Source organism: Mustelus asterias, chromosome 6, assembly GCF_964213995.1.
Source record: "Mustelus asterias chromosome 6, sMusAst1.hap1.1, whole genome shotgun sequence".
In the NCBI taxonomy this organism is placed as follows: Eukaryota; Metazoa; Chordata; class Chondrichthyes; order Carcharhiniformes; family Triakidae; genus Mustelus; species Mustelus asterias.
The window spans coordinates 72,437,477-72,462,945 of record NC_135806.1 but is presented as its reverse complement, the minus strand read 5'-3'; the positions used below and the strand labels follow the sequence as shown (position 1 = coordinate 72,462,945).

The following is a 25,469-nucleotide window of genomic DNA, read 5'->3' as shown; positions in this document are numbered from 1 at the left end:
TTGAAAATGTGTTCAAAATAAATAATAAGTCGTAATAAACTGACTGTCTAAGTGTTGGCATGACGGAATAATCTGCTAAATTGTTATGGTTGTTGAGACTGTAGGGTTACCTTGATGAAAATAATTCTGTTAACAAGTGAAGGGTCTTTTATATTCAATGTTATTTATTTACTGTGGATTTTTCCCCGTATGCTCTTGGCAATGATTGGCGGGCGATGGTCAGTAGGAGGAGCTGGAAGTGACAGAACAGTCCTGGCTGCTATAAGAAGCCTCACTCTCCGGGTGCCAGTGAAATTCACATACGGATGAGCGGCGCAGATGTCATGTGAAAGGCCACATGCTCCATTCAGACTCGGAGCGCTAACGGAACAGTAATAACAGACTGAAGGGAAGGATCAGCAATGGTGGGAGAGCAACCTACTGACAATCTGCTTGTCGCCTTCTAGCCGTCGCTTCATTTCTCGCGGAGGATTGGGTTTTGATATATATTCATGATCGTTTTGCATTTGAAGTCGCCACCATGCGAGGTAAGAGATCGCCTGGAAGCTGTTGCTGGCCAAATGTTTGTGACAGCTGAGAGATGATGGGGGGGGGGGGGGGGGGGAACGAGCACGCACTATACACCGACTTTAGGAAAAGGGGGGGGGGCGTGTGATTCTATATTTGTAAACAAAATGTCTCTTGTATGGACAGTTACTGCAAACTTTTATTTCCTGCATTTTCGGCACCTTGGTGTGAGCGGCTCCGGGTAATGTGTGCTTTTTCTGTAAACATAAACTTTGATGCTTACTGATGGCACCGCTCAATTGTATGTGAGAGCTGGCGAGTCAAGTGACGGGGAGCTGTCACATCAGGTTTTTTGTTTACTCCAGTCGGTTACTTTTGAAGGAAATCTCGTGCAAGGGCTTCCAGACATCTTTACAGCCCCTTTCACTCTTCAGCCCGTTAGAGCAGCATTGGCTGTATTCTGTGTGTGTGTCTCTCTCTGAGCAATGAACTTTATATAATCTCAGCGTTGAGAATTGTTTCAATTACTGCCAGATGAGTCAAAAATCACTTTTATGATGAAAAAACGTCAGCTGACACATTTGGCAGTTTGGGTCCAATTGTAAACATAACTGGTTGGTACAGTATTGAACTGCATCAGAACAGCAGATGGTCAACATATAGCGATGGATGTTTAGTTTTGTTGGCGTGTATCGGAGAGCCTTCATTTCTTTTTTTGGTAACACAGACGGCGAACTTTTCTCTAAATCCCCAGGATTCTGCCCTCCACACTGAATTCTAGCATCTTGTGTTTCAGTGGACGGTCCAGTGTAGAAGATGCTGTAGGGCCCTCAGTACTGTGCTAAAGGTGCTGGCTGGGGTTGTGGACTCAATCAGTCGGTGTCATGTGTTCCACTGACCTACTTCTATCCGTCAAGATGCTGCTGTAAGCCGGTGCCCCCCCCGCCTCCCGCCAAACAAATAAAAAAATAGCAATCCAACCTCTCCACACATTATATATATATATATATATATATACACACACGCAACGCACTCGACTCACCTCCCACCCCCCTTCCCGGCTGTAGTCGTGTGCAGTCCTGTCATGTGGATGGGATCAGGGCTTTATCGCCAACAGTATATTAGCAGTATTTAGCATAATATCAGCAAACTGTTTTACTTGAACAAGGGTATCGTGATTACAGACAGAAGCCAACAGCACTAAATCAGTTTGCATTTCTTGTCCTGTGGGTTTGTGTCCTTGCTCTACGAGAGGTACAAGTATCTCCAGTGTTAACTACAGTATTGTCAAATGCATCGGAGTCCATTTGTGTTAAGTTAGGAGGCGCGGAATGGATAAGGGGACATGTAGATGTGGTTTAGTGCACGCCAACTGCTTTTAGATCGGAGCTACATTGCAAGAAGACTTTTTTGTCATTTGCCCAGTCGCTTTCTTTTTAAATAATTAAAAGTAGCAACTTGTGTCTGGTCTTTGTGGCGAGATAAAGCTGCCTGTCTCGCAGCCTTATCTACTGCGTTTCTCTCTCTTTCAGTATGAAGCTCATTCTATTTCAAGTTGTTGATTTACTGTTTTATTAAAACACACAAATGGAGATACATCACTCCTGCAAATATGTCTGTTGTAAAGTATGGAATTTATTTTTGCTTGTGTGTGAATGTTTCAGATGTTCGCTTATCTGTTATTTTTGAGGTTTGCGTACTGCTTGGCTTTCCTATTACCAGCACATTAGACACTGGCGATTAGAATTAATCCTGTTCTCCTTTTCTATATTTACAATCGACGACACAGTCAAGAAAATGCATATCTTTGAATGGTACTTGAAGTACTAGTAGTGATGTTTTAAAAGTTTTTTACAATAAGGGAATATTGCTGATTATTAAGTTAACTTTTTATTTTCAACGCTTTAACAGCAAATTCGGCAAACAACAACAGCACTCAATCAACGCCTTTAGCTAAATATTTCATTTGGATTATAGGAAGCGTTCTTCCATTTTAGTGTATTGTAAATGAAATTTTAAAAAAACTAAACCTTGCAAATCAAATTTGCCTTTTACGTGAAATACAATAGAAAAGTGCAACAAGGCGCGCAAAAAAAGATAATCAACTTTAAGGTGGTAGTTGTGACTACAAAGTGAATTTGGCCAAACAATTTGTATGTGGCATTTTAATAGTCATTGTGCTGTTCCCCATGCTGTGGCAATTAGATGTTTATGCACTGATTGTGCCATTTGATCAGAACAGATTATTCCCCCCCCCCCCTCCCCGCTAAAGCTAGGAAGCAAGCAAACCTCGAAGTTGATCCTTTTAACAGCATTTGCCAGTAGTTTTTTTTATTGAAAAGCTCGGATAATTAGCAGAAAATGTGGAGTGGAAGCCAGATGTGTTATATATCAACTTGCACCAGAGGCAGTAAAGAAATGAAATGAACAAGCGCATAATGAGTGTTTCGGGGGTGTGGGGGACGGAGGTGGGGGTGATATGACTAGCGGAATCAAAATGACAGCAAAATGTGAAATAATGATCGCTTCAATTGCATCCCACCTTCCTTACATGGCTTTTGGCTCCTGTTTTTCAGCACTAACAGTTAAAAGGCGGGAGGGTCAGAGCTCAACAATTTTTCATATTTCATTTTGTGAGTGACAGTCCTATGACATAACGTGCCCCCATTATAACATGCATGGGTGTCAAAGACTGTATTATAATGGTGCTGGGTGCAATGGCAAAGGTGGTAACATCACTATGTGAAAGTGTTTTTCAAAAAAAATCTCAAAGTGGGTGAAGGAGGCAATGATCGAACTAATTTTAGAAGCTGTGATAAGCCTACAATAAGAAGTGAAAGTGAAGTAAAGGCCACTGTCCTCCACAAAAAAAGAGAAAAATCAGATCCCAATTATAATCTGCTGAAAGAAGGTTCTGAACCCAATAACAGAGGACAGTTTCAGTAATGAAAAGAAAAGGGGCCATATTCCCAGTCAATAGAAAATGAGGGAAAGAGTATTCACATTTCTAATGGAAAGTCGGAAGAGAATGACCTGAAAAGGGGGCAAAATTGAGAAGCCAATAGCCCCAATGATAAGGCGGCAGAAAAAAGGTTATGAGTTCACTAATAGACTTGCACTAGAGCTCAATAGAAGGTATTATAGGTAATCTACTGTCATTTTTTTTCCTACACTCATGGAGTAGTGGGAGATAATGCAGGAGTAACATTTGATAATTGCTGTGAGACAGTAATCATTAACAAAGTGGAGTCCTTTCATTATTAGACCATTTTGCCAGTTTAATGAATGGTATTAACAACACTACATTCAAGCAGGCTTGTTAAATAAGACAAACTCAATTGTAATGAAAGGACATCTAGACCAAAAATGTGCTATCAGGAGATAACGCAGTGAGAGTGAAGGCAAGATATCATAAAACAGGTGTGAAAAGGTTGCAGAAATGGTTCATTGTCAGAGCTATTCACATGTTAATACATCCAGGGTTCTAATGACTGAGCAAATTGCTTCAAGACCAGCACTGTTTGCTTATTAAACCCAGGTTAGCTGTGGCTGACGGAAAAGGGTATGATATTGAATGGGCTCTGTTGTGAGGTTTTTCTGAGAAATTTTAAGAAATTGAATATTTTTTTCAATCTTCTCTATCATTAGATTAAGAGAACAAGGAGACTTCACATAAGGGTACATTTATTTTTCCTTTTCATGACAGTGCAATAGTTTTGGATGCTAAGAAGGAACAAATGTTAAAATAGTGGATGAAGAAAATGGATTTGACATCTAAATGGAACATCAGCTTCATGAAGCGAAATAATGGACATCATTGTCCAACCCCTGGCTTTTTGCAGACTTATCCACTTTTCAGTTCAGGAGTCTCTCTCCCAAGGTGTCGTCCACACTTGTTGTCCATCCCACACACACAAACTCAACTCACCTGGAGATTATTGCTCATTCCTCCTCCTGCTCCACAATTGATAGCAATTATTCAGTGTTCTCTGGACTTCTCTCTTTAAATCACTGCACTTTAGCCAACCCCTCTCTGCTTTAAAAGCACTTTCTGTGCTTGTCCTGCATCCTAAGTCATTCCTTTTGTTTTGTATTCCGTATCCACCTTTTGTATCTTAAATCCTCAAACATGTCCCATTATATGAAGATCAATAAATATACTATAGGTGTTTCGTGAATTGCCCCACCCTGGAGAGGCCTGTGACCTTTTTATGAATTACTCATTAGGAATGCCTAAAAAGACTGCTAATTACCTCTTGAATAAAATCCATTGCGTTAAAATCTTATTGGGAATGTATATTTAAAAAATGAAAGACTTGCATTTACATAGTTTCTTCCATAACTTCGGGATAAACCAATCACCCTACAAACAATTAAGTACTTGTATTGTCACTGTTGTAATGCAGAAATATTTCCATGTAAAACCTAACATAGGCTGGGATTTTGCAGCTCCACCATGATGGGATCCGCCGAGGGGGATGTTGCGAGTCCGGCAAAGTCCATTTGACTTTCGGTGGGACGGGAGATCCTGATGGCGGGCAAGGCCTGAAAATCCCGGCCATAATGTTACTTTATTTCTCACTCCCTTGCCCTCTCCATAATTAAATGGCATCTGCACTTGCTAAATCCAGATTAATGTAGGCTTGCTTTATGTGCATCTTTAATCACATGGTGGATTCATGAAGTTTCATTGTAGATTTTTAGTGCAGTTTGACTACACTTTATTCATTTCAAAATCATAAGGTTTTTCTTATAGGAATAAAACTTTGCATTAATCTGGCTCTCATTTTAAATCCTTTAACAAATTATGCAATGGTTTAAATCCAGGCTCATTATCACTGCATTGCTATTAGAATCTTTTGTTGTGCTCTCAGTTCTTGATTTGGAAGATACATGTGTCAAGTCAATCCTGAATGTGCACTCGATCTTATGTATTAATGCCTAATTTACCGACAACATAGCTTCTACTAAATGATAGCTTCCACAAATCAATATGTGTCAAAGTAAAATGGAACATTAACATTCTCATACATACAATTAATACAACTGTTTAAAAATAAATCTCACACGAGTATCATAACATGATCACTGTGCTGCCTCTTCATGTTATGCAACAGGAGAACTTCCATTGTCTTCAAAGGATTGTTATCACCTCTCATCAAATGGCAGAAAATATTATATAATATGATAGCTCAAACAATTGGTCTCTGAAACATGATTAACATGCACTTTTGAATTTAATCAACCAGGAAAAGGAACATTAATGACCAAGGGCTGACATTTGTTCTGATCAGAAGCTATTTGGAAGTTGAAAATTTGTTTTAAATTAGATGACAAAATGTGTTTAATGAATAAACTGTATGAAAGCGCTATGACAAAAGTGAAATGACCTAATAGGCAGCAAAAGTGAAGTGCCTCTCAGTCGTGTTACAGGCTTCTAACACTTTTCAGCCGAGGTATCCTATATGTAAAACCCATCTATTGCAGATAGATTTCCAGTGTTTTCACAGAATAGTCAATGAAATTTAAATAATTGTGATGGAATGTTTGTTCCTGGAGACAGTTAATAAATGTGCAATCTATTCTGTACGTGTTTGTAAAGCAACTTGCAAAATGGATAGTCGCTGACACAGTAACAATTAAAAGTGAATATTTGGTGACCTGAAATCTTCCCTGCCTCTTGCATTTTCAATCAGCTTTAAGCAGCTTTCTATTGGAGCCTATTACACTTACATTTTTGTAGCATCCATTACAAACGCCCAAATACCAAACAAATGAGTCATTTCTTCAACTAAATTCTGGATCGCTACAACTGAAAAGTTACAAAGTTCAGTGGTACAGCACACTTGTGCTTCAATGTGTAGCGCCACAGAGTGGAGCAATGTGAATTTGCACTGGTGATGAACTATGCCTTGAGTTCTCGATCTCGGGTGGGTTGCTGTTGGAGCTAGCACTAGGCAGGGCCAACACTTGCTCACGAGGAAAAGAGAATAAGGGGAGTGCTCTGACAGGATCGCCATATTTTTACAGCAGCTTTGTTGCCTTTGTAGAAAAAAACCTGGAACCAGGTCATCTGCCAAGATTCTAATTTACAGCATTACCCAGTGATTATAGAAAAAGAAATACACCAAGTTGACAAAAGAATGATTTGCATCAATCACCATTAGAAAGATAATTTTCAAATTCCACTTAAGAGAGGAAATCAGAAATCCCAGCAATGATTAGTAATTTGCCTATGAGGTAAATGCGCATTTTTCACTCTTTCAATCTTCCTGCTTTGAGGGCAGCTTTGGCAATTGTCATGTTGCAGACTTTATCAACTGGCCAACATATTATTTTGGGATGGAAAATCTATCAATATTTGGTAGTCTGAAATTGACACTAAATATTGACATTCCTTTAAGGTTACGACTTAGTAAATTATTTGTTCACTGGTCAGTCTGTGAGATAATCTTTCACAGCTCTGTCTGCTCTGGGGATATTCCCCGTTTATCTACTGAAGTGGTGATGTCTGCACGGCAGTGAGTTTCAATATGACCGCAGGCAATTCATTTAAGTATTGATTGTCTTGGAACTTAATTGTCTTTATAAATATTCATTACAGTCTCCAGAGCATATATTTATGATCCTTTGCTACTCTAGTTAACAGAAATTGTAAAACATTTACTATGTTACTTTTACTGCATTCAACGTACAGGTAAAATGCTGGTGAGTGACAACTCTTATTTTATTAGTGGTTAACAAGGCATCAGTTAAAGAAAAATCAGAACAGAGTGCTGCAAAAACCCAGCAGGTCTGACACCATCTATGGAGGGAGAAACAGAGCTCATGTTTCAAGTCTAATATGACCCTTTTTCAGGCCATTTTAATAATGTTTACAACAATGAATATACCAAAAAAAAACAGACTTGTGATTTTATGTATAATATAAAATAACCTATTTCCCAGCTAACCTGGGAAGGAATTTGAAGGCAGCCACAGGGACTGGCTGTGTAAAAGGCCAACCTCCGTGTTTCATCCCAGTTAAAATAAAAACACAAAAGGATACCCCCCCGCCCCTGCCCCCACAAACTCCTCATGCCCCCATGGCATTCCAACCACCCTCCATGCAACCTCAAGCTCCCAATACCATTCTATGTCCCTCTATCTAGTTCCCTAAACCAAGCAATAGCACTCCACCCACCTCATGGCCTCTCATGCTACCTGTGCATAGCTATAGCATTTTCGTGCCTATTAACCACTCCGCACTGTCTCGAACCATGAACATTACAGTGACAGTAGGATGTGTTTTTTAATAAAAGCTTAAAAGTCATTAATTCATTTCTAATAGAATCCCTAAAAAAGAGGCCATTCAGTTTCTCGTCTGTAATGATTCTTCGCATCCCATCCAGGCCCTCCCATCATAACTTTGCCCACCAAACTTACACATCTTTGGACACTAAGGGGCAATTTTACCATGGCCAATCCACCTAAACTGCACATCTTTGGACTGTGGGAGGAAGCTGGAGCACCTGGAAGAACCCCACGCTGACATGGGGAGAATGTGCAAACTTTACATAGACAATCACGCAAGGCTGGAATTGAAACTGGGTCCCTGCTAATCACTGTGCCTCTGTTTTAAAAAGTCAAGGGAATAAAAGTGTCAGTCAGCTTTTAAGGTATCAATAACAGAAACTACAAACCCTTGAAACCAGTTAACCTTGTTTAAGTAATGGATACACAGCATACACAAGCTTGGCTGAGAGCCTAGACATCCATTACTCTTGTTGAAACAACTGCACTTATGAGAAAACATTGCATGATTGACAACTCTAGCTTGCTGATCTCTGCCGTCAATTTCACAACTGTTTTTCAAGGTTTTGTGGTTTGTTAATGATACTTAAGTGCCAACCATCCAGACCCTTTAGTTACCCTGGAATTAAATATTTTTTTATCATAGTGGAAACGAGCAAATGTACAGATCCTACTGCCACAATACGGTTTATTGGTTCTATATGCAGTATATAATGGGTCAATGGGAGTGATACTGTCATAGCTTGGCATTGGGGTCACAAGGAGGTCCTTTGTAACTGACATTTTTTTAAGGTACCCTCAAGCACACAAGGGTTCACAATTCTTGAAGGATTATGAACCATGACTCTTTAAAAACCTGGCAGACTCCATGAAAATTGTTGGGGAGTAGGACTTGCTTATTTCCACAGTGAAGTCAGTCAGGTTGGGAGTGCTGGATGTGAACTTTTAGCAGGAACCAGCCCACACCCTTTAAAGGCACTCCTGAAAATCAATCTGGATATAGAGTTAGGAATCTCAGAATCCACAATTGTGCATCCACAATTTTTTGAAGGGTTCCCAAGGCAGTTACAATTAAGCCCTATGTATCTGAACCTTCATGTTGGAAGAATACCAGTATGTGGCTGCATGTAAATTGCAGACCAATGTTGTGTAGAATTGAAGTACAACTTTATTCTGCTGACTCATTGATATCAGCAGCCCAAATCCTTCCCATCCACACACGCACACAATATAATTCTGACTGGAAGAATTGGATTTATACTTGGACCACAAAACTGAGAACCTGATGTATCAACTTAGTTCCTGTAGGTGTTTGGTGATGTGAAAACTGAGGATGAATGAACTGGTTTGGTGAAGCAAATGTAACACAGTGAATAGGGTTGCCAACTCTCCAAGATTGACCTTGAGTCTCCGGGAATTAACGATTAATCTGTTGAACACTGTTCCCAGCAATGCGGGAGAGAAATCATAGATGCACTCAACATAATTAGTTTTTTTAAAATCTGTCCATTTTTTCTTTGAAAAATTTTGTTTATTAGTTATAAAAATATTTGATATATGACAAAAGGTTGATTGGTGGTCAGAGGTCATGTAACAAGACCTCCAGCAATGCATTCAGAGTTGGCAATTCTAATACCTAATTTATTGGAGCTGAGATTTTATATAACATTGGTGTCAGTGTGCCGCAATTATTGATCATTGTGTATACTCATTCTTGGAGTTTACCTGCCCATGAAATTCTGCCCACACAGTTAATAATGTATTTGTGGAGGAATAAATACTCATTCAAATAACAAAACTTCCCTTTTTTTGTAAAGTTGGTTACTGCTGTAATTGCAGCTATTTCAGCAATAGAAATGTCCAACCACACATGTAATATGCTCCACTGCTATGATAATGGTCTCAGCTGAGGTTCTGTTAAAGTCAATCAAATTTACTTTTTAATAAGATTGACTTCAACATATGCAATATTGAATTGTAGCATACAGATTACCACATCCCACGACACCATTTCAAATTAATTTTAGCCTATAACAACAAATTGCAGAAATTCTGAACTCTAATTGTTTAGGCAGTCTCGGGTAGGGCCTCCAGCATCATTAGAATGTAATCTTTGTACATGTACATCTATGGAAAACTAGGGAGATGCACTCTGATTAAGGGGTAAAGAGGAAAAGAGATTACATTTCAAATATACCCCCTGAGAGGTTCTCGAGACTTGCTTGCTCCTGTTGCACTGATAAGAAGAGACATAGCACAATGTTCCACAAATTTCTAGAATTAAGAAATGTTACAATACGTCCATTGCTTTCCTGTTGGTTTGCATCACACTGTGGAATTTATTTGCCTGAATCTCCTCTGGCTTATTTCAGATGTGAAGTTTATTAATTCTAATGAGGGGCTGCATGTTTTGACAGTGAACCAAGTATTTGCTGCAACAACTACATTGCTCATCACCACATGTTAGATATAAATAAACCTAGAAATACTGCAAAATAAAACTGCATTATACCAGCTCTGTAATCCAGTAATTATGTCAAAAGTCCACTCGCTGATGGCATTTTATTTTCAGCACAAGTCTAAATATTGAGGTAATGATTTAATTTGCATTTACACTCCATGGGGATAATTTTGAGAGTAGGCACAGCTGACATGGAGCAACACAAATCATAAAATCAGGCATATGCAGTCCTTTCTCTAAAGTGTCCTCAGACTGTTACTAACCAAGCCAAACTAACACAATAGTAATTTATAGCTGCTAAATTAATAAACAGCATGTCTCAAATTTTTTCCAACTCAAAATCATACCCTTATGTATAAGCCCAGCTCATTTGGTAGAACTTTCCTTTGGGTCGTGAGTACAGGTCCCCATGCAGAACAAATTCCAATTGCTGAATTTCAAAGGGGCTGCTTGGCAGAAAGTGCTAAGAAGGGCTGGTCAAATATTGTTCCCTCAACCAATATTACACAAAATATGTATCGTTGATCATTCATTTTATTGCCGTTTTGTGAGATTTTTGATGGTGACGTTTGACTGTATTTCACAAATACAACAAAAATGTTGATTTCCAAATGCACTCATTGTCAAGTCAATGCTTCATGCAATGTATTACTTAAGTATATTTTTAAAAACAATGAGGAGTATTTTATATTTTCTACTGATGAGTAATCATGTAATTTAGGAATGAAGTTCTGCAGTCCATTCAGACTAGAGAAATAATTCTAAATATATTGCAGATTATTTAAAATCTATTTTTAAACTGTTGAAGTTGCATTTTTCCTTGACAAAATTTTGACCTTTATACAGAGCAGAGCTTTTCTTTCTTCAGGTGCTGTTGACTTTTGGTGTTTCAAGAGTTTGATTTCTAACAGATTCAAATGGAAAATGTATATTACCTTTAAAGATTTTTTAAAAATTGCTATTACTCCAGCCTTTCAATCAGGCAAATATAAGTGGATCAGTATTTTTAAGTTCAAACTGAGTACATTTATCTATTCCTGAATTCTTTAGGGCCTCTCTGAGTGAGAAGTGCTCAAGTGGGAATTTAATTTATCAGGAAAAGTAAGTGTTGCTGATCTTTCAAACTTCTTGATTAGGTACTGTTTAAAGATTAACATCCTCTTTCTCCACTTAGCAATGAGTCTGTCACAAATTAACAACTTTAGGTTTCCTCAGTTTTTATCAGGATAAGGGATGGAAGATTTTTTTATGCAGACTTGGAAAGGACACAAACTAAATGCAATTTGTTAGTCTTCCTTTTATCAATCTTTTTTTTTTACGCTCTTCCTCCATGGTTATGGCCCAGAAATTGTTAGCACCATCCCATACAGGGACAATGTCAAGAATTGACTACAGCACTTGCTATGTTTCCTAACCTAACAACATTACTAGAAGGTGAAAATGGACTCACGTGAAACATCAATTAATGGGTACTTTCTGCATGTTGTGACACTGGTGTGGGAGGAGGCAACAAGGAGGAGGCTTAAGAAAAGAAACTCATTTATGTAATAGAACATGTGTATTTGTATATTGTATATAATGAAAAGCAAAAAATGCTGGGAATACTCAGCAGGTCAGTTAGCATCTGTAGAGAAACAATTAACATTTGGGGTAGATCAGAACAGAGGACAGATAGAAACATAATAGGATTTGAACAAGTAGGGTGGGGTAGCAGGAAGAATTCGAGAGAAGATCTGAGAGTGTGGTTCAAGAGATTAAATGACAAAAGTCTTCATGATAATGGGAAAAGTAAAATATATTTCCATATTGCTTTTCATCTTTACATTATGGCCCTGAGTGCTTTTAAAGCAATGAAGTAGATCTCTCGCAGCAAATGAGGTAAATGTAATCTAGTTTTGAAAGAGTTGTTTGTGAGATAACAGTTGGTCAAAACTCAAAGAACTTAACTGCTCTCATTCATAGTAACAATATGGCCCCTGACAATATAGTGCTGCTCTGTGGTGTTCACCAATGTGTTTGTGTCCTGGAGTAGGGTTTGAACCTACTGACACTAGATTGTTGGCCACTTTATATAAATTGCATTCGGTGCTGCACTTGGATGAAGAATTTTAATAAAGGCGTATTGAAATGTTCAAAATGTTGGATGGCACATTTTGATGTATCAAGTTTCATATTTTGACTGTACTGTGGTCTCCTGTGCCAAGCATAACTACCAGCTAATGTCAGTGCAAATGAGCCTGAGGAGGCTAGAAACAAAGCAGACACTGCCAAAGCTGTGCCATCTTTTTCGGGAAGATTTCCGTACAATATCTATGTAGCACAGCCAGAGGCCATCAAAGTCAGCATGGCTTTCAATTTTTATGCATCTGGCTGCTTCCAGACTGCCATCGATATATCAAGGAGTTTCCAGATGCATTATTCAGCAGGCCTGACAAGTTCTTCACTTACCCAAGGACTAACAGCAACAACATGAGAGAGTGTGCAGTCTACAGAACTGCCAGCTTTTCTAGAATCCCCAGGATAATCATCTGTACCCATGTTGCCATTCAAGTTTCTGTGCATGATGCTGCGTCCTTGATCCAAAAAGGATTTTTCTCTACATGATATGCAACTACCATTATGGAATCATGCAGGGCAATTCCTGCTCCCCCCCAAAGCTCTTGCCTTCACTTTACTTTTATTTGTGCCATCATTATTTGAAAGCAATGAACAGAAGGATGTCATCAGGCTACTGTTTGCAGCTCTGGATCACGTCACCTAAGTACACACCTGCAATGGAGCTCATGCTGCAAGCAGAATTACTAATACAGCATTGATATCTTAACAGCGCATGTCTGCACCAGGCAAAGTGAACCTTAGCTTTCAAATGACTTTGACTGTGAAATGCAGATATCTCAAGCAATTAAGAAGGCAAATGGCATGTTGGCCTATTACAAGATTTGAATACAGGGATAAAGATGTCTCACTGCAATTATATAAAGCCTTGGTGAAATCACACCTGCAGCATTGTGAGCAGTTTTGGTCTCCTTACCTAAGGATAGATATTTTTGCCATAGAGGGAGTGTAATGTAGGTGCACTAAAGTAATCTCTGGGATGGAGAGATTATCCTGTGAGGATTTCTGGGATAGAGAGATTATCCTGGTGGAGTCCTTGAAGAAGGGACACAGCCTCAGAATAAGAGGAAGGCCATTTAGGACTGAGATGAGGAGGAATATTTGCACTCTGGGGCAGAGAATTCAAAAGATTCACCACCGTATGAAGGTTGTGGAGGGTCAGTTCTTGGGTATGTTCAAGACTTAGAGATAGATTTCTATATATCAAAAACATCCACGAAAATGGGGACAGTGTAGGTAGGAAAATGGTACTGGTACAGAAGATCAACCATGATCTCATTGAATGGCTGAGTGTGTCCAAAGGGCCGAATGGGCTACTCCTGCTTTTTAGGTTCTTATTTCCCCACACCTTGAGTTTGCTAAATAATAACCATTGGTGTCATGTTCCCTGACTTTATGCCAATTGTTCCTGGTTTCCAAACCATTGTCATCTTTGTTTATCTATATAAAATGGCCATAATGCCCAGCAAGGTTCTCACTTGTTGCAAAGTTTTCCCTGAAAGGTGTATACATTTCATTGCAAGGGACAGGGATTGTTTCTAATGTCAGGATTTCATGAACGAAGTATTGCGATGATACTGTGCCTTTAAGAAAATTATTTGTCATGTTTCTGTGCAGGAAGTTTTAAGCAGTCCCTTCGATTTTATCTGTGCAACTGGGTTTATATCAGGGGCAGCCCTGAATTGTTACTGCAGCAGCAGACTAATGCTGTTCTGTTGTTCTTAGTGCTCCCCGGGGGTTTGTAGAGTAGGGCTTGATTAAGATGATTGACAGAGAACAAATCATGTGACTGAATGGAACTATGCTTACACAGAAATCAACTCAGTTGCTTTTTGGGAGCTGTGGAAAGAAGTAGCTCTGCGTCACTGAAGTCTGGAGACTGGGATCTGCCAGAGACCAGGTTTAATTCTCTGAAGTTCTGCTTCTTGAGGATGTATCTTTCTCTGAGAGTCTGCTGTATGAGAGTCAGAAGACAGATGTCTGTCTAGACCTCTGTCCAGAGGTGTTAAAAGGCTGGAAATCTAGCATCCATGTAAGCATGTCTGCTTTTGGTGTTAACTTGTTCTGAAGGGGTTTATGTCTACAGGGATACTGCTAAGTTGGAACAATAAAGTTTGATAGCTATTAAGAATTATACTTTGTCATGTTTAAGTACTTTAATTGGTAAAAGTTGGGCTGATTCTTTTTTAAAAATTCTAACTGTTATTAAAGTTTGTTTTGATAAAAGCTTCCTAGTGGGTCAGTTGAATCATCGCTGGAGCAAAATCCCTAATGCCAAAAGTAAAAGCTGGGGTCTAGGCTAATTTCATTGTATACCTTGGAGTTTCTGATCTGGACCTTAACACCGTGGATGCCAGATAACAACAGATCCATTATGCCATCTACCATATAGGGGTCTGGCACTGCAGTGGAGATATGTCTCTACAAGTTCAAGTTGTGATCTTCTGCAAGGAGACCTGCATGCAACCTCCACCACAGCAGAAGTCAAGGTCTCTTCTAACCTCAGTTAAAATTTCCCTGCCTCTGTCCAGGCTAATACATGTAACTTTTCCAATACAAGCTAATTTGCTGTTCACAATGTAACTGACAGAAGATCAATGCCTGATGCAGCAGGGCCAGCGCTTTGTTTTCCTTTCCCACTGCATAGCAACAGCAGCATGACAGATTACTCATTTTCAGATATACATGTTGGCACCCCTGTACTATATAGACAGCAGGCTCCTGATATTTTTCTGGTATCACTATTTCTCCTCTTCAATTGGTGCTATTTCCTCAAACTCACTAACTGTATCTTCCCAAGAATGCATAGCTGTTGCACTGATTGCAAACATTAAGGCTTACTGAGGTTATTGAGAAATGTTAGCTCGCTCAGGGCATTGCAGGTAAAATCCTCTTGCAAAACCATATGAAGGAAGAGCATGTTAAAAATCTGTCTTCAAGAAGCACCTTTAACCAGAACAGCAATGCAATAAACTGAGTCTAATTTTTTTGGTTATTTCTAGGCCTATACATGAGTAATTGAGTAAGGGGACAAGATATGGCATTGGTGGAATGATACAATAATGATAATCATTTCATGGGTGAGTTGCATCCTGTATGTGTGCCTTGCTGTAGGACAGGTAAGCTAAGCATTCAAAGGACTGCAAGATTGCATGAAAGTTTTGAAAGCATAACAAGTACTGAAGACTTATTTTGAACCGTGTATAAGTAAAACAGATACTTGCCAAAATAAAACTGGGTGCTTGATTTCATTTATTCCTCAACCATACCCATCAAAATGGATTAACTGATCATTTATCTCATTACTTTTTGTGGAAACTTGCTGTGTGAAAATTAGCTTCCATATTTGTCTACAGGACAACATGGTATTTCTAAAGCATTGAGGCATTACAAAGATATTGTACAAATGAAAGTTCTTTCTGTCTGAGAAGGGTACTACTAGACTGATGTCTTTTACCAAACAACATGCATCAGCAACTGTAAAGGCATGATCCGTAAATATGGTGGTGGAGTGATGTTTGGTATCCTTCACAGTACAATGATAATGGACAATGCATTGAAGATCATTACATTGAATAAAACAAGGTCAGGTAACAATGAAATGCAGGACAGGATTTTCCTCCCCCTCTGCAGTGTGTTTTTCAGCGGTGGGAGGCGACATGCTGCCCGCTGGCAGCAGGATCTTATGGTCTCGCCAGCGTAAATGACAGCAAGATTTTGGCGGTGGTCCTAGGAAGTACAGTTGGAATGTTATTCAGGGTGAAATATAAATTGTTAAATTACTTGAGGGTAGAAATTTCATCTGGTGCACATGCTTGTGGCTAGAAAGCCAGAAATTCACAATTTAAATACATGCTAACAGCAAATTAGCTTGAATTGGAAATGTTGCATGTGTTCGCCTAAAAGGAGGCAGAGGTATTATAATTGAGGTTAGTGGAGACCTTGACTTCTGCTGTGCTGAAGGTTGTGTGGAGGTCTCCCTTGCAGAAAACCCCTTCCATTCTGTTCATTTTATCTCTATGACCTTTAAATGAGTGTTACAATCTTGTAAATAGTTACAGCAGTGTTTTAAAATTCCAGTTCAGTGTATGCAGTCCCTCAGATGGGTCACTACACAGGAGGGGACCAGGAATAAAAGAAAATACTTGAATTGTGCACAAGCTGGTACTTCTACCCAGAATAATTTAACAATTCCTATTTAACCCCGAATACATTCCAACTGCACTTCCCAAGGCTTACAATTCATGGTTACCTGACTTGTTTGTGTGTTCCTTCCTATCTGATCCTCACAGTTCTGGTTCTACTCACTGTAATTGTCTTCAATCCACTGTTTTTATTTATCGTGCCTACTCACGATCCCTCCCTACTTGGCTGCATTCCTTTGTCTCTCGGGCTTGTTCACTCATTTTCTTTCTCTGAAACAGAATCTAACAATTATCTCACCTCCTGCTCTTGGCGCCTCAACTTGGTGAAAATGAAAACTAAAATGAGAACCTATTCCCTACCGGACAAATCTGGTCCGGCAGTACAAGATTACGCACAGGACTAACTCATCGCTAATCTTCTTTTCATCATTACAATTATCAGTATCTATAGTGACACAGTGAGCAGCAGCAGTAACTCCATTTTCACAAAGCATTGCACAAAAATAAAACCTCCCCTTTTCTCAATCCTATCTTCCAAATATGTAAAAACTTGAACAAGAGAGCATTCTGCTCTTGTGAATGATCTATCTATACAGGAATGAAGTCACATTTGTACAATTTAAGTAACTAGGTATGAAATGGCCGTTACTCTGTAAAATATCGTCACCCTTCTGAAAGGAATAAAAAAGAAAAGGGGAGGGGTGTAACAGTATGGCTTGAAGGGAATGCAAGATCAAGGACTGCACTACATTCATTTTTCTTTTGCATCTCATTTCTCATCCAAGTGCTGCCTTTTATGTTTTGTTTTTTTGTAGCTAATCAATCTAATTCAAAATAAAGATATCCAAACTACTCCTTTGCATAATAGTGGCAGCTTGTTTGTGACTGCCTAGAAATATTCAGATCTGCATGGGTGTGTGAACGCATGAACTGCAAGCAGTTTCTTTCATTGATTCCATGATCCCTTTAAAGCATGATCTGTTGTCATTGTACACCACAGGAAATTGTGAATTGCTGTAAGACTGATTTTTTTTTGGAGCAGGGGAATGAACTTGTGATTCATATGATAGAATGTTATAACACAAAAGGAGTCCACTCAGGCCATTATACATGCACCAACTCTTTGCGAGTGTTATCCAAAGATTCCCATGCCCTTGTTTTTTCACCCCTTAGCACTCGATTTATTTTGCTTTAAGTATTTATGCTTTTTTTAAACGATGAATCTGTTTCCGCCATATATCAGGTCGTGCAATTTGGATCACAACAACTTGCTGTGTTTAGCAATAAAAAAATTCCCTCATGACACCTTTGGTTCTTTTGCAAATCAAATCAATTAAATCCATGTCCTTCGGCTACTGATGCCAAAATAGTTTGGCCCATATGCTGAACTTCTGCCCTGAAAGATCCATTCTTGGTGATAACACAACCATTCACACCCAGTCAGCTGCAGCCATTGAATGGATTGTGATTCTTGATGTAGAAACATCGAATCCCTACAGTGCCCATTGAGTCTACACCAGCTCTCAGACAGAGTATCTTACCCAGATCCTCTTCCCCATCCTTTCCCAGAACGCCATCCATTTACCATGACTAATCCATCTGGCTTACACATCTTTGGACTGTGGGAGGAAACCAGAGCACCCAGAGGAAACCCACACAGATACGGGGAGAACGTGCTAACTGCACACAGTCACCCAGTACTGGAATTGAGCCTGGGTCCCTGACGCTGTGAGACAAGCGCTAACCACCATGCTGACATCAAACTCTAGTGTTTCAGCAGCCATACAAATACAATAAACTAACCTTTCTATCACTAGAAATGGTTTCTCCATATTTACCCTATTAAATCATCCATTATTTTGAACACTTCAATCAAATCTCCTTTTAACTTTCTCTGCTCTGGGCAGTACAACCCCAGTCACTCCACCGAACTGAAGTTCCCCCATCCCAGGTACCATTCTAGTAAATCTATTCTGTACCCTCTCTCTAAGGTCTTAATGAAATTTTGGTGACAAAAAATGAGCACAGTGCTGTAGTTGAGACCTAATCAGCATTTTCAATGGTGACAGATAAAATGTGTCATGTTTCAGGTCACTTCCTTGCACACAGAAGATTAATGTGAATTACTCTAAAATGTGTTTCGAATTGAAGTATTCTTTTAAAGGTGTTAAACTTGCTGGGCAGCAGAGTTGCTGGGTGTGTGTTAGCTTTCAGAATGGAACAGCTGAAACTGGAAGTCGTAGGGATAAAGAAGAATGATTTGTCATTCCACCAACTATTCACACTAACTCACTGCTGTTATGACAATCCAGTTCACGGGAAGTCAGCAGGGACCACTGCAGTCAGCCACTTAAGAGAAGAGGCACAGACACAGGAAAGGCAGCCCGACTATTGGGAATAGGCCTGCACATTTCAGCCAGGTTGCAAGCTCCTGCAGGAAGATTAAAATTAGGAGACTGTGCGGAGAGAAATTCTGCCCTGGGGCTGTAGGACATGTTTCAGAGATGGTGGGGGGTGGGGGCAGGTGAGTTTTATAGTGAGAACTCAGAACCGCTGCCATTCTGTGCATGCATAAGCTCCAGCGTATGACACTAGTTTGTTCACCCAACATCATCGCACCTGTCTCTGATAATATGGAAGTTTAAGGGACGGAGCCAAATCGGTAACCAGCCTGCCATTTAAAGAGAAAAGTAATTAAAGGGAAATTAAGCTTGTGCACAAGCCCTTAGACTGGTATTTAACACTGCCCACAGTGGGTGCACAAGAAACTGTTTGGTGGGAGTCACACCAGATATGAGGAGCTGTTGTAAAGACAGATAAAGGCTGCAAGTGGGATTATGGCTGACCTTCGCAGAAGAGTTGGCCAAGGAAGTGGAAGAGTTTGCTAGTGTTGCAGGTTAGTTGTGCTTCATGAGGTGACTGAAGTCCAATGCTGGATCGATGCACTCTGCCACAGTTTGAACAGGTAGTATTTGATGAGGTGGATGGCTTTGATTTTGGTACACTCTTTACACTGTGTTTGGCCTTTACCTGGGCCTGCCAGAGTCATTCAAAATGGTTGACACCATCACTGATACTAATTCTCCAGTTTGGGAGGTCTTGAGCAAGAGGTTCCCACATATCAGTGAGAATGTTGCATTTTTCAGTGAGTCTCTGAGGACATCATTGAAATGTTCCCTCTGCCCTCGTGGTAATAACTTGCCATGACTGAGGTTAGAGTAGAGAGCTTATTTTGTTAGTCTTGTCAGACATGCATATGATGTGGCCTAAAGCTAATTAGTCATAACCACTGCCTCAATACTAGAGATGTTAACCCAACACAGGACATTGATATTGGGGCACCTGTCCTGCCATTAGATTTGCAGAGGCATTGCTTCGCTGGTGATATTTCTTTAGGTGCTTAAGGTATCTGCTATATTTGTCTATGTCCCTGATACATACAAGAGGGCAGGTGATACTACAGCTTTGTTGACCTTGAGCTTGCAAAGAAACTATCCTGCCCACAGACTATACCGGCAAAGCATGCCATACCCCCAAATGTCAGAGCGTCAGTGCCTGAGAGATTATCTTACATCACTGCGTGACATGTTGGCTGGGGAGATTGCATCAAATTGTGTCTCATAGAAACCCTACAGTACAGAAAGAGGCCATTCGGCCCATCGAGTCTGCACCAACCACAATCCCACCCAGGCCCTACCCCCATATCCCTACATATTCTACCTGCTAATCCCTCTAATCTATGCATCCCAGGACACTAAGGGCAATTTTTTTTTTTAGCATGGTCAATCAACCGAACCCACACATCTTTGGACTGTGGGAGGAAACCGGAGCACCCGGAGGAAACCCATGCAGACACGAGGAGAATGTGCAAACTCCGCACGGACAGTGACCCAAGCCAGGAATCGAACCCAGGTCCCTGGAGCTGTGAAGCAGGAATGCTAACCACTGTACTACCGTGCCGCTGTGTTGATGGACACCTGATGTCCTGAATTTTCTTTTTACTTCAAGGTCCTTCCAGGCATCATCTGGAGACCTTTATGAGATATTGCAGGCAGTGGCTCATCGCAGCATAAAGGTTTGTACAGACGCTGTGCTCGGGCAATCTCATGAGTTCATTTCAGTTAGTGATGGCAACACCATTCAAATGGACAGAGCCAGAGGTTTTGCTAAAATTGCAGTATTTCCAACAATGCACGAAGTAATAGATTACACACGTTACAATTAAAGCAGCTTTGAGACAGCCAGGGATATTTGTCAATAGAAAAGGTTACCTTTCCATCAATGTGCAGCTTGTATGTGACCATAGGCACAGGATAATACATGTGTGCGCATGTTTTCCTGACAGCAGTCATGATGCCTACATATTTAGACACTCCCAGGTGTCAGGGATGTGCTGTGGACTGGATCCCTCGGATGGCTAGCTTCTGGATGGTAAGAGCTACCCTCTGAAGGATGGATAATAACCCCAGTCCAAAATCAGTGCTCTGAGCCAGAGAGGTACAAGGGGAGCCACCAGGGTCACTATCGAGCAGACCATCAAAATGAGATGTTGATATTTGGAACAGTCAGGTGGCCCTCTTCAATACTTTCCTGCTCAATTCTCACTTCTGGCCATGGTAACCTATACCTGCACAGCCTGGTGCTCCAGCAAGGGAAGCCCTAGCAGAGGAGGATCTAATGGAGTGAGCCCCATTCTCTGCTGAGGAGTCTGAGAATGAGTCTGATGAAGAAAATGAGTCACACCAACCAGCTGCACAAAGTGGTGGGCAAAAGCTGCTCTAGTTTGTGAGAATAGAATGGGTACGAGTAGTTAAATTGGTATGCCCTGACCCACCAAACCTGCGGTCAGCCAGTAATAGAATAGCTATGCTTAAAGGTGTGGCTCTCAGATGTGACATTGCAATGTGTAGATGATTGGAGGGTGGCTCATGTTGTTTCGTTGTTTAAAAAAGGTTCCAAAAGAAATCCGGGAAATTATCGGCCAGTAAGTTTGACGTCGGTGGTGGGCAAGTTATTGGAAGGTGTGATACGGGATAGGATCTACAAATATTTGGATAGACAGGGACTTATTAGGGAGAGTCAACATGGCTTTGTGTGTGGTAGGTCATGTTTGACCAATCTATTAGAGTTTTTCAAGGAGGTTACCAGGAAAGTGGATGAAGGGAAGGCGGTGGATGTTGTCTACCTGGATTTCAGCAAGGCCTTTGATAAGGTCCCTCATGGGAGGTTAGTTAGGAAGGTTCAGTCGCTAGGTATACATGGACCAACTAGAGGGATTTGGACCAACTAGAAAAATGGGCTGAAAAATGGCAAATGGAATTTAACGCAGACAAGTGTGAGATATTGCGCTTTGGAAGGACAAATCAAAGTAGAACGTACAGGGTAAATGGTAGGACTCTGAAGAGTGCAGTTGAACAGAGGGATCTGGGAATACAGGTACAGAATTCCCTAAAAGTGACGTCACAGGTGGATAGGGTCGTAAAGAGTGCCTTTGGTACATTGGCCTTTATAAATCGGAGTATCGAGTATAAAAGTTGGAGTGTTATGGTAAGGTTATATAAGGCATTGGTGAGGCCGAATTTGGAGTATTGTGTACAGTTTTGGTCACCTAGTTACAGGAAGGATGTAAATAAGATTGAAAGAGTGCAGAGAAGGTTCACAAGGATGTTGCCGGGACTTGAGAAGCTGAGTTACAGAGAGAGATTGAATAGGTTGGGACTTTATTCCCTGGAGCGTAGAAGATTGAGGGGAGATTTGATAGAGTTGTATAAGATTTTGATGGGTATAGATAGAGTGAATGCAAGCAGGCTCTTTCCGCTGAGGCTAGGGGAGAAAAAAACCAGAGGGCATGGGTTAAGGGTGAAAGGAGAAAAGTTTAAAGGGAATATTAGGGGGGGCTTCTTCACGCAGAGAGTGGTGGGAGTGTGGAATGAGCTGCTGGATAAAGTGGTAAATGCGGGGTCACTTTTAACATTTAAGAAAAACTTGGACGGGTTCATGGATGAGAGGGGTGTGGAGGGATATGGTCCAAGTGCAGGTCAGTGGGACTAGGCATAAAATGGTTCGGCACAGACAAGAAGGGCCAAAAGGCCTGTTTCTGAGCTGTAATTTTCTATGGTTCTAAACTTGTTGAACTTCAACCTGGTGTTGAGACTTCTTGCAAATTAATGCAAAGCTAGACAGTCAGGGTCCAAAGAGATTCTGGGTGGAGTTCAGCTACATATTTTACAAACTGTTGGTGAAAATAATTAAAGAGCTAAATGGAATGCTGGTGATAGAAGTCCTAAAGCATTGGTGTGGCCACACCTGGAGTACTGAGTTGTTTTGGGTACCTCATCTGAGGAAGGATATACTGGTCTTGGAGGGAATACAGCATTGCTTTATGGAGATTTATCCCAGTATGCCAATAAAGTTTAAGCTATTGGCCAAGATTAAACAAACTAGGATTATATTTTCTGAAATTTAGAAGTGATTTGATCAAAGATTTAAGATATTAAGGGAAACAGATCAGATTGGATGGAACTATTTCCTCTAGTTGGGAGTCTAGGATGGGGCCATGGTTTAAAATTAGAACCAGGCCTATCAGGAGTGAAATTACTTTAACATAAAGGGTGGCAGAAGTTTGGAACACTTTTAATCTAGCATCAATTGTTGTTTGCAGAATTATTAATTTGAAAACCAGTTAATTTTTTGTTGTTGAAAGCTTTGAAGGAACATGGGACAAAGGCAAGTCCGGAGTTACATCGCACATCAGCCATACAGCTCATTGAATGATGGAACAGGCTGAAGGAGCTGAATGGCCAATTCCTATTCCTAGGTGTAGTGTTCCACTCCCGTGCTGCTGTTTGAAAATACTGAACCTTGTTTCATTGGATGTAACTGTTTTAATGGCAGTGAACAACAGAATTGGCACTGGAGAATTGTCAATCCTAGAGGATGGGAGGATCGCCAATGTTGTCCCGTTATTTAAGAAGGGCAGCAAAGATAACCCGGGTATTTATAGACCAGTGAGCTTGTTGTCAGTGATAATGAAATTGTTGGAAAAGATTCTTCAGGATAGGATCTATACACATTTGGAACTGAATGGTCTTATTAGCGACAGATAGCATGGTTTTGTATGAGGGAGGTCATGTCTCTCATTTTTTGAGGAGATGACAAAAATGATTGACTGGGAAGATCCATGGATGTTATCTACATGGACTTTAGTAAAGCATTTGACAAGGTCTCTCATGGCAGGCTGATGCAAAAGGTTAAATCACACAGGATCAAGAGTGAACTAGCTGGATAGATTCAGAACTGGCTTGGCCATAGAAGTGGAGATGCCGGCGTTGGACTGGGGTAAACACAGTAAGAAGTTTAACAACACCAGGTTAAAGTCCAACAGGTTTATTAACCTGTTGGACTTTAACCTGGTGTTGTTAAACTTCTTACTTGGCCATAGAAGACAGAGGGTAGTGGTGGAAGGGTGTTTTTTGAATGGAAGTCTGTAACGAGGGGTGTTCCGCAGGGATCAGTGCTGGGACCGCTGTTTGTATATATATATAAGTGACTTGGAAGAAAACACAGCTGGTCTGATTAGTAAGTTTATGAATGATACTAAGATTGCTGGAGTTGCAGATAGTGATGTAGATTGTCAGAATACAGCAGGATATAGATAGGCTAGAAAAATGGATGAAGAAATGGCAGGTGGCCAGACAAATGCGAGGTGATGCATTTTGGTAGATCCAATTCAGGTGGGAGCTATAAAATAAATGGCAGAACCATCAGGAGCATAAACACACAGATCTGGGAGGACAGGTCCATTGATCCTTAAAAGTGGCAGCACAGGTGGTGAAGAAAGCATATGGCACGCATGCCTTCATCGGTCGGGGCATCAAGTATAAAAGTTGGCAAATTATGTTCCAGTTATATAAACCTTTGATTAGGCCACATTTGGAATACTGGGGGGGTGATTTTTCCAAAAGTGCGGAATTAGTGGGAAAACTGTTCTAGATCACACCTGTTTTTCCAATGCAGCTTCACACTCGAATCATGGACCCCATCATGGCCTCCACAACCATTCCCAGGCCAGCCCTGACCCTCTTGTGCCCCAATGTCCAGCCCACCTCCCCAGCAGTGGCAATTCCCCCTCACCTCAGCAGACCCCCCCCGCCCCACTGACCCTCCTCGGGAGGCAGACCACCTGCCCCGATCGCTGGCCTCCCTCCAGCCCAGACCGATCCCAATGCAGAGTGGCAGTGGGACCCCCCACCGATGGGCCCCCCCAGGTCCTGCCCACAATAGGCCCAGCCCCCTTGGCACTGCCTGCTGGGCAGTGCCAAGGTGCCCCTGGGCATGGGCAGTTTGCCTCTTGGGCAGTGCCAAGGGGCACAGGCTGGCACTACCAGGGTGCCCATGCCCAGGGGGCACCACCCCGGCTCCTAACCCCTGGGAGGCCCAATTGCCTCCCCTTCATTCCAGCGGGGTCTCCCGCTAGTTCCCCGAACGTGGGGAGTTACTCTAAACCCCGCCGGAATAAAGTATTCCTAGCGGGATGGGAGATTCTGTCAAGTTCCGTGCCGGGCCTGATAATGATATGCATAACATATTTAAACCATATTATAAAAAGATTCAAATGATTTGCCTCTCTTCCAGCTGGTTTCCAGTGTGGTCTGGATTGTGACTGTTCTCCAGCTCTGGGAGACGTGCATGCATTCCCGACGCATGCACAAATCCGGGAAAAAGGCCGACGACACGATTCTCCTGACTGGACCTGCCAGAAAAGTTGCAGGTCGCGATGCGAGAATTGGGCCCACTGTGTCCAATTCTGATCACCACACTACCAGAAGGACGTGGAGGCTTTGGCGAGTGTGCAGAAAAGGTTTACCAGGATGTTGCCTGGTATGGAGGGTATTAGCTATGAAGAGAGATTGAATAAACTGGGATTGTACTACCTGGAAAGGTGAAGG

The 25,469-nt window shown here is 41.0% G+C and overlaps 1 protein-coding gene across 1 annotated transcript in view; it reads left to right on the top strand.

Annotated features, from left to right (window-relative positions):
- Positions 1-221: 221 nt before the first annotated feature.
- rorb (RAR-related orphan receptor B) overlaps positions 222-25,469 on the top strand; it is a 182,370-nt gene continuing 157,122 nt past the window's right edge. Inside the window, exon 1 of the mRNA XM_078215405.1 lies at positions 222-527. Coding sequence (XP_078071531.1) covers positions 521-527 — 7 coding nt within the window. The 5' untranslated portion in view covers positions 222-520. The remainder of the gene's footprint in view (positions 528-25,469) is intronic.